At 29.6% G+C, this 10,823-nt stretch overlaps 1 protein-coding gene and 1 long non-coding RNA gene across 2 annotated transcripts; one reads left to right on the top strand and one right to left on the bottom strand.

Annotated features, from left to right (window-relative positions):
- Positions 1 to 419: 419 nt before the first annotated feature.
- LOC121229160 (uncharacterized) lies at positions 420 to 2,728 on the bottom strand. Its single transcript, XR_005926795.1, has 3 exons — positions 2,458 to 2,728; positions 1,121 to 1,271; positions 420 to 946 (listed from the first exon to the last, which is right to left on the bottom strand). It is a non-coding gene; the product is annotated as an uncharacterized lncRNA (long non-coding RNA).
- Positions 2,729 to 5,386: 2,658 nt separating this feature from the next.
- On the top strand, positions 5,387 to 7,594 carry LOC107948113 (stearoyl-[acyl-carrier-protein] 9-desaturase, chloroplastic-like). Its single transcript, XM_016882581.2, has 3 exons — positions 5,387 to 5,716; positions 6,031 to 6,535; positions 6,714 to 7,594. The coding sequence occupies exons 1-3, from the start codon at positions 5,592 to 5,594 to the stop codon at positions 7,272 to 7,274; spliced, it is 1,191 nt and encodes a 396-aa protein (XP_016738070.1). The 5' UTR covers positions 5,387 to 5,591; the 3' UTR covers positions 7,275 to 7,594.
- Positions 7,595 to 10,823: the final 3,229 nt, after the last annotated feature.

Here is a 10,823-nt window from a genome sequence, read left to right as displayed (position 1 = left end):
AATGGAATAGATGTTGTAATAGTATAAGAAAAAAATACTTAAATGACCAAAGTACCCTTAACAGAATTTTTTTAGATAGATGATTATTGTTATTGTTATTAAATTTTAATAAAATTATTGTTAAATATATTTTAATAAAAATAAAAAAATAATTTAATTATATTTTAATATAATTATTATTAAATACAATTTAATAAAATTCTTAATATAATCAGTATTATATGAATTAAAAAATCATAATATATAATATTATAAAAATAATATATAACCTACTTTATTATTTTTAAACTACAATACATATTTAATGTGCTAATATATCGTTAGTGAAACAAATAATTTAATTATTCTACAATAAAAAACAAAGTATTAGAAGTAATAAATAGCTTGTGATTAAAAAAATTTAGACACTAAAATAGAATTAATGATATAATTTAAATGTTAATTTATGAGTTAAGTAATAATTTTAATCGATACTTTGTTACATATAACAAACATTAGAATGTTACATTTCACATTCTCATTTCATTTAAATTGTGAGAGAAGGAAAGACCATCACCATTGTCAATGGAGATTCTCATTATTTTTGTAGTTTCTAAAGGTCACTTTCTCAATACAGGAAAATTCTCAGGACATGTATCATTCTTGTAATTTCATGCCAACCCAGCTCCACCAAATCTCTAAACTTGTATCTACAATAGGTATGCTAGAGAAGTACTCACATGCATCTTCGATTATGCACTTATCAGCCATCAAGTTGAATTTTTATCAGTATTGCCTTCTTGTTGTGCTTTAGAAGAATCTTCCTTTTTCTCCATGATCTGCTGGATACCCTCTTGATATCCTTCTATGAAACTCTTAAAAGCATCTCTATATGCAAAAGCCCTTGTCATGTATAACCTCTATAAAGCAGGCCTCAAAGTCTCCACCCCTCCTCTTGCAACAATCACTATTAAATCATTTCCATAGACAACATCAAAACAATGTAAAATTCAACAAGATAAACTATAATACCAGGAAAATAAGATAGAAAAGGGGTGAGAACTAAATAAAACAAAATGCAGTCACAGATGACTCTGAGCAACAAGGGGAAAAAGAAATCGATATTATAACACAACAATACCTTTGAAATACTCAACACCAAGGTTTTCTGCAACAAAATTAAGGTCTTTTCCTCGATGTCAGGAGGCTCTTTTCCTCGGGAGAAAGCCCAATGAACCGTGCCTCGGATGCTCAAACTTGCGATGAGACATGCTTATTCACTAACAAGAAAGCTGCAAAATTCAACTAAACTCAATTTGTTTCTTAATGTAAGCTATAAGCCACAAATGTGAGCAAAGCTCCATATACAAAATTATTTGAAGTTAATATACATGTTCATCAAATAATCACACTAGAAGTAAAAACATAAACCCAAATATGAAATTGGGTATTTGAAGATTTCAACAATTACCCAAACATAAACTAGAAAATGGAAATTCGTTTAACCTAAAACTGAATAAACCCGAACATATACATAAAACTGAATTAACCCGAACATATACATACATGTAGACCAAAACTATACAATCCAACCATAAAGTCGACAACCGGAATCCATTTGACCTAATCCCAAATTGATCCAAATACAAAATGACCAAAACATGAGCTTCAAATCCAAATCAGGTGGTCATAAAACAACCAAAACCCAAATAAAAAACAATCCGAACCTTAAATTGGCAAAACCCAAAATAAATGAAAATTTTAAAACTTAATTTGATTCAATCTACATTGATCCTACTCAAAATTAACCCAAACTGACAAACTGTTAGATCTATAAAGATATATAGGAGATTACCACAAAATTCAAGCTAATAGGTAAACAAATAGATGGATCTGCTAGAAGTAGAAATTTGGGTTGATTAAAATTGTATTGATTAAGCTAAATCAAAATCGTTATTGAAATTTTGAAACATGACAGATCCATTTTGAAGCATCATAAAATGACTAAAAACGATTTTCAGAAATAATTCAATAAAATAAGTGTAAAATAAAAGAAAAAATAGTTGAATCTTGATGTTGAAACATATGAAGAACAACAGATCTAGCGAACTGAATGGAAATGGATCCCCAAAAGACCAAAGGCCTATAGCGTAAACTTAACGTACTCCGATTCTCGGGCTCTTTCGATATTTCTTTCCAAAAAAAACCTTTTCCTTAGGATTTTTGGCAAAAAAAACCCTAATCAAGACTACAGCCTTGATTTCTCCAATCATGGGGAAAATCCAATTCACATACAATCGCAGAAACTGAAGCTTACATCAATATGTTCTCACACCCCAAGATTAAAAAAAAACAAGAAAAGTTAACAAAAATTATCAGCAAATAGACTAAAACAACTTGAAAGCTAATACCTATTATTTCTACTAATTTAACAAAAAAAATTAGAAAAAAAGGAAATCAAAATGGGAGAAGAGTTACCTGAGGGAGGGCTGCCGGTTGTTTCTCTTCTCAAATTTCCACCTCAATCGAAAGCCTTGTTGAGGGTTGGAGTTAGAAAAATGATTCTTAATTGAAGGCCTTGTTAAGGTTTGTCAAAGGGAGATAGAGTTGGTGAGAATAGAAGCATGAAAAAGAGGGAGACAAGTTTGGAAGAAAATAGGAAGAAGAACGAAAAAAGAGAAGGGTAAAGTTGAAAGTCTAACATAATTTTTCACCCAGCCATTCGTTGAATCCCTGTTCCGTGGGAAGAGTGCCGAATTGTAAACGGCACTTTTGCGTTGAATAAGACCGTATTGAATGAGGCTATAATAACCCATTACACCCAACCATACAAAACTTTAATGAGGGGCCCACTGAATTCAGCTGTAATGGCTTAGCATTATAGCCAACTAAACATGCTGTTACTTGTATTTCTTCAAAGTAATATAACACTTTTGATAGCTTTTTCTTAAACACTTAGTGTGTTTAGTTTTCTTGTGGCTTTTTTGTTCATTTTTTGCTTCTTTGCTTGAAAGTTTGCTTCAGTTTTATTTCAGTGCCTTAGAAAATTTCTGTTATTAAATTTCATCTTTTGAGAGTTAAGCTGACTTAGACAAATTTAAAACTAAGTTTCGTGATTTCAAGTTGTTTTTTAAAAAGAAATTTTCGAATCTACAATGGATAGCTATTACTTTATTGTCTAGGAACTACTTAATTTTCAATTTCTTTTGATTTTTCTTGCGATTCATGTTCTACTCAAATTCCTTACAACATTTCATATGTTTAAAGAGAGATTTATTTCAGAAAGAATGATTTAGAAATTCTATCATTACTTTTTCGTCTTCCCTTTGTAGTATAAAACTGAAAGCAAATTAGTAGGAAATAATAAAAATTGAAAAGGAGAACTTGATTTGTTTTTGGGAAAATGTAAAAATAATTTTTAGAAATAAAATATATTAAGACATTTTACATTTTTAAATTTTTTATATAAATTTTTTATTTTGAAGAAAAATTTATTTTCAGTGAATTTATATAAATTTTAAATTTTAAAAAAATTAATTTTGGTAAGAGATTATTTCTATGAAAAGTAAAATAAAATGGAAGAATTGCTCATAAGTAGGGGTGTGCAAAATTCGGGTAAAACCAAAAAAATTCGGTTAACCGACCGAATTCGGTTAATTGGTCGGTTAACTGAATTAATTCGGTTGGGGTCGGTTAATAATTTTTTGAGTTTTCGGTTAACGGTTAATTCGGTTCGAAACTGGTCGGTTAACCAAAACAATTTGATTAATCGAAAAAATTAATAAATAAAATTATAATATATAGATAGCTCACTATTCACTAAAACCAATTCAACATAAACTCAAATACCCAATCTAATATATACTAACCCAAGTACCCAACCCAACCCAATTACCCAACCCAATCATAAAAATTACAAATAATTTAATAAATAAAAATAAAAATCTAAAACTAAAAATAAAAATAAAAACATATAATTTTATACAAATAATTCAGTTAATTCGATTAATTTGGGTAATTCGGGTAATTCAATTAATTCGGTTAATTTTATACTTATTTTAACCAAAAATTAAAAAAAGATATAATTTTCGGTTAATTCGGTTAATCGACCGAATTAACCGAAAATTTTTTGGTTCGGTTAATTTTTTTTTAAAAATTTCAGTTCGGTTAACGGTTAAAAATTTTGAAAGGTCGGTTAATTCGGTTAATGTTATTTCGGGTCGGTTAACTGATTGAACACCCCTAGTCATAAGGGCTTGAGCTAGCAATCAAAGGTCAATAAATAGACACGTGGCATCCCTTGATTGGTCAGTATGCCATGTCATCAATTTTTTAACGGGGTTAAGATTAAATATTTTTACTATTAACAAAATTAAAGTACATATACTAAATAGGACAAATTAAAAGTGAAGATACCACATTGAAAGATTTGGTAAAGCATAAGGTAATTTTTTCCGTTATCCTTAAAAATATATATATCACATTTGCAATTTTAATTTATTTTTTCGTTAGGTAACGATGTATTTTCTAATATTAATATATATAAACATATTAATATATTATTTTTTACGGGATAAATATCAAAATTATACATGAACTACGATTTGATGCGTAATTATATACATGAATATTGATTCTGTGTAATTTTATACATGAAATTTTGTTTATATATTACATACATAAATAATTATTTTTATCTAATATAAAAATAAATTGATGTATTTATTTATTTAAATGTGTATGACTAAATTAAAATTAAAGTTTTAAGTATATATTTGAACCACAATTAGAGTTTCATGTATATAATTACATAAAATTAAAGTTCATATAATTGCACATTAAATCAAAATTCATATATAATTTTAAAATTCACCCCTTTCTTTAAATATTACATTTTATTTTTTATATCCAAACTTGTCATTATATTCGCAACTATCACCCGTACATTTAGTTTAAGAAAAAAGATTGTATGAAACAGAGATATTATCACGTTTCAATAATTTCGTGCCACATCAACATTTTCTTCTTAAATTTTAAAATTTTCATTTGGATTTGATTTTTTTAAAATAAAATTATTAAAATTCAAAATAATAATATAATATACAACTATTAAAAAAGAATACAAATAACGTCAATGGTGGATTTAAGGGATTGGCAAGCTCCACTCCCTAAAAATAAAAAATTATTCATTTAACCCTTTTAAAAATTTAAAATAATAAAAATTAAATTACATTATTACCACTTATAAATAATAAAAATTTAATTTAATATTTTAAAAATTATAAAAATATTAATTATTAAACTGTCATTGAAAAGAAAGGTACACGTAATTAAACTGCGATTGCATGTTTTCTCGCCACCACTAGTCTAGTCTACTGTACAGTGTGTGTTTAAGCGATGTCGGCTTCTTCTTTTCTTTTCTTTTTTTTACATTAAAAATATGTAGAGAAAATCAGCAATTAAAACAAAAGTTAGGGCTAATGTGTTAAAGTAGCACCAATAAAGTATCCCCCTTAAGTGAACTCTTCAACACTTGCAAACAAAGACGGAGGAGTCTATAAAGTTAAAAGCCGTCCAAAACCCAAACCAGGAAAGCCAAACGAAAAGAAAAAATGGCTTTGAATTTTAATCCCATCGCCTCGAAATCTCAGAAGCTCCCTTGCTTTGCTCTTCCACGAAAGGCCACCCTCAGATCTCCCAAGTTTTCCATGATCTCCACCATTCCTTCTGGCTCCAAGTTAGTGTCTTTCTTTCTTTTCATTTTGGCATAACCTTTTTTTCTTCTTCTTCTTTTTTTTTTTTACTTAAAGCTGATTTTGAATCTGGGTTTTTGTTGTTTTGTCTAACTGACATGGCTTTCAGGACTTCTCTTTTATGATATCTCACAATCTTAACGTTCTTGTTGTTTAATGGCCTCTAATCATTGTTATGATGAGATTTGAACTTTTTCAAATTATGATATTGTTGTCTTTGAATCCTTAGTAACAATGATGATGTATGAGTATGAGAATGAAAGTAATCCCAAAGTTGGTTTATTTTTACTGAACACAGAGAGGTTGGGAATCTGAAAAAGCCTTTCACGCCTCCAAAGGAGGTGCCTGTTCAGATCACCCACTCCATGCCGCCTCACAAGATTGAGATCTTTAAATCTTTGGAGGGCTGGGCTGAGAACAACATTCTGACTCACCTCAAACCAGTTGAGAAATGTTGGCAACCCGCCGACTTTCTTCCAGATCCTAATTCTGACGGATTTCATGAGCAAGTCAAAGAGCTTAGGGAAAGGGCAAAGGAAATCCCAGATGATTACTTTGTAGTTTTGGTTGGTGATATGATCACTGAGGAAGCCCTTTCAACTTATCAAACAATGCTTAATACCTTGGATGGAACTCGTGATGAGACAGGTGCTAGCCTTACCCCTTGGGCCATTTGGACCAGGGCTTGGACTGCTGAAGAAAACAGGCATGGTGATCTGCTTAATAAGTATCTCTACTTGTCTGGGAGAGTGGACATGAGGCAAATTGAGAGGACAATCCAGTACTTGATTGGATCGGGAATGGTAAGAATAACATACTTGCTACACAGTTTAGGAGGATGATTGAGTGATTGACATTTAATTACTCTTTTCAATTACAAAGAAAGGAAAACAGACAAGCATGCAAGATGTCATTATTTTCTTTTTATACAGTTCCAATCTGTCATTGTTAAACTAAACTCTTTCTTCTGTATAACGATAGGATCCTCATACAGAGAATAGTCCTTACCGAGGATTCATATACACTTCGTTCCAAGAAAGGGCAACTTTTATTTCCCATGGGAATACAGGCAGGCTGGCCAAGGAGTATGGGGATATTAACTTGGCTCAAATTTGTGGTAGCATTGCCTCAGATGAGAAGCGCCACGAGACAGCCTATACCAAAATCGTTGAAAAGCTGTTTGAGATTGATCCTGATGAAACAGTCCAGGCATTTGCTGATATGATGAAGAAGAAAATTGCCATGCCGGCTGAGTTCATCTATGATGGCAGAGATTATAACTTATTTGACCACTACTCAGCTGTCGCCCAAAGAATCGGGGTTTACACTGCTAAGGACTATGTTGATATAGTAGAGCACCTGGTGGATCGATGGAAGGTGAAGGAGCTAGCTGGGCTTTCGGCCGAGGGGCGCAAAGCTCAGGACTACTTGTGTGCACTTCCTTCGAGAATTAGAAGGTTAGAGGAGAGAGCGCAAGAAAAGGCCAAGGAAGCACCCAGTATCCCATTCAGTTGGATCTTTGATAGAGAAGTGAAACTTTAGGCCATGAAATACAGTTAAGACTCCTGCAATGCATTTGAGGAAACAAACACGAAGAAGCTGAATGCAAACTTCTCTTTATATATCCGATGTAATAGTGGTTGTATATGTAATAGGGTAGCACTTGTTTTCTGGATGTGTTGTGTCCTTAAAAAATAATGCCGATAGTGGCAGCTGTGATAGTTTTAGATGTTTGTTTTCATAATGTCTGTTATATCGTTGTACGAGTAGTATGTGTTGTTTTTGTTGAAACAATCTTCATATCTTAGTGATAATGCTGTGTAGTCATAGTTTTTAGTTTGCAATAAAAACTTCCTTCTCGATATTGGGTTAGTTTTGTTTTGAATGGGAAAACCTACTTTACATATAATGTGACAACCTTCAACATCTAACGTTGTCACTGAAGAAAACGCAAGTGGTAAATGTCAAGCTGTAGATCGTACTTTTTCTTACACGAGTAACATAGTTCAGCTAATAATATACCCACTGTTACTATACCATGACTACGGTTTTTATTTTTTATTTCTTATTTTTATACAATATTAGGGTTGCACTGTTTGATAAAAAACTTTAATTATGACTCTATACATTTTTGATTGAATTTCATTCATATTATTATTTTAAGTTGAATCATTCATTTGGATTTTACTACAGATGTCGAGTTTAGTACAAGAGGAAATAAGGAAAGAGAATGTCTTATTAGACTTAAAAACTCAAGTTTATTTATTTCGAATTCCAGTGATGTCGACAAGTTTCGTTTTATTATTTAAATAGAGTAACTTTAATTATAAGTTCTCTTATGATTTTTAGTAAAAGATTCTTCTAAATACAACTAAAATGAGATATGGGATATTATTAGAAATTTTCAACAAAATTAAAATTTCATCTCCCTCTATTTTGTTTTGGATTGGCAAAATTTAAAAATTCCCAACAATGCCGCGTAACATTTTAACTCTTCTTTATGTTCATGCTTTCATTTATAAACTGAACTAAGCTCTAAATAATTTTCTCTAACTTTTAGTGGTTTCTTCCATTGAAGAAATACCGCAAGAGAGCCCATAGTTAAAGTTTTGTTATAAAGATATGGTACATGTGGAGTTTAAAAAATTCACAAGTATTGTTGGAATGATGATAAGTGTATATAAGGTAGAGTAAAAACAATTAAGCCCTTAAAAAAAAGTGCACGCAATTGAGTTAAAAAAATCAACGAAACCCTTCTGCTAATAGAAATTGTTATTAACCAGCTTGACTGTTAATGGATGTCGACGTAATTAACAAAAGCAACGAAAAAGTGATACATGACATGCCATATGAATAAGTATGTTTCATAACATGCCACGTCAGTACACATCTAAGAAAATAAAATTTTAAAAATTGTTTAAAAAACTAAAAATGCACATTCTGAATGAACATGAACAAATGTACGTTCAAGTGCATTTAATTATGGACATCAACTAGTCTAGACTTATTATGGATGTGTTTTAGAATATTATAAAATAATTATTAAAAGTTGTAAAAAAATGTAAAAGTTATTAAAAATAGTAAAAAAATAAAAAGAAGATAATAGTTATTTCTAAATATTTTTAAAAGTTCTAAAAATAATATATAAAATATAAAAATATTAAAAATTTATAAAAATTATAAAAAAAATTATTAAAATAGTCTATTACAAATATAATAGAATCAAAATATCACATGTATTAGGAACTAAAATGAAATTTAATATATATATATCACATACATGTACATACTCTAAACTATCCCACTTCACCTGCAGACAATCCAATCTAATGTATTTAATTGCTTTTTGCATTAGATCAACAAGGCATTTTAAGATCATTTAAACCAATTTAAAGCACGTTGTTTGTAATACCCTTAAAGCATGGGTCGGTTAATGATTCAGTTAATTGTTGTGTGTAATACCCTTAAGCATGGGCCCTGAAGGAACCCACCCATGCTTTAAGCATTTTAAAGCACCACGTGTGTAATAAAATATCTTTGAAAATATCGGTGGTTTCTTAAAGCTATTGATGCTTCACTACACTAAAGCCATGCCCGAGCTAAGTCAAAAAAATTTTAAGAGGTTGAAATTAAGTTTCATATTTTTATTATAATTTTTTATTTTAATAATTTATATCTTTATAATTTTTAAAAAATTAAATTAAATTTTTATCATTTTTAGAGGAATCAAAGTATAATTTTACAATTATAAATTTAAAATTTTAAATAGAAAATTTTCATTTTAGGGAGCTGGGGCCTGCCAACACCCTAGATTCGCCACTGGAGCCATGATTAGAATAAAAATTTTAACAGAATAATGCAGGATAATTAGTCAAAAAGATTAGTCCACTACCAAATACATTGAACTCATTTTGTATTCTTTTCCAATGTTATTATATTTGGTGAAAGTAGTGTATTGAAGAAAAGCATATAATGTATGTGCACATATATTTTTTATATGTTTTATATTTTTTTAACAAAAACAAACATGAAAATTTCAATTAATTCAATTTATCGACCGAATTACCTAAAATAGTTCGGTTCGATTAATTTTATTTGAAAAAATTTTGATTCGGTTAACAGTTAAGGGTTTAAAAATTTTGGTTAATGCTAGTTTGGTTCGGTTAACCGATTGAACACCTCTAGTAAGTAGTATTATTTTCATAATATGCATAGTAGATTTTTTTTTCGGGTAAATGAAATGTGGTTTCTCAATGATAGTAGAAAAGGTATGTAACATCCTAAAAAATTTTATTTGACACGTGACACTATTCCAATAATGAATATAGTGAATCGGTAAGAAAATATGAAAAATGAACCAGATAAATGAATCGTATGGGAAAAAAGTTTTTAATTGAGAAGGAAATTATGAAGAGAATTTTAGAAGCGAAAAAATGACAAAAGGGCTAAATTGTAAAATTTAAAAATTTTACGGCTAAAATGAAAATATGACCAAATTGGGACAAGTGACTTATTAGTGATAAATTGACTTGAGGTTAAGTTGAAATAGGTATTTGTATAGTGAAAATCACTTTTGGGGATTAAAGATTAGAAAGCACATGAACTAAATTATAAATTTCCTGATTTTATCAAGAGAAAGGGAAATGATATAATTTTCACAATATAGGGGTTGATATTAAATATTATAAGTGAATTATGAGATTTGAGTATGATAATGCTTATTATTTAAAAGAAATTATATAAGGAGTCAAAAGGGGTAAAAAGGTAAGTTTACCCTAAAAGGGTAATGTGGTCATTGCTCAAGGATTAAGAAATGAACATATTATTTAGATGATATATTTGATAATTTTTTTTATGAACCATTTGGATTATAAGGAAAATATTATTTAGATGATATATTTAGATGTTAACCACCTTAGTGGAAAAGCGATTCATGGTACGAGAATAGTGAAGAAGGATCATATTTTCAATAAGTCCTTAGAATGTGGAGATTTCATTGAGATACTCATTGTTGATAGTGAAATTATTCATTAAGTTAGGCCCCATAGACGTATATAAACTGAAAAAGCTCCTACACGAGCTATCCCTACT

This window comes from Gossypium hirsutum, chromosome A05 (genome assembly GCF_007990345.1).
Source record: "Gossypium hirsutum isolate 1008001.06 chromosome A05, Gossypium_hirsutum_v2.1, whole genome shotgun sequence".
NCBI lineage: Eukaryota > Viridiplantae > Streptophyta > Magnoliopsida > Malvales > Malvaceae > Gossypium > Gossypium hirsutum.
This window is presented reverse-complemented; position numbering and strand designations above follow the sequence as displayed.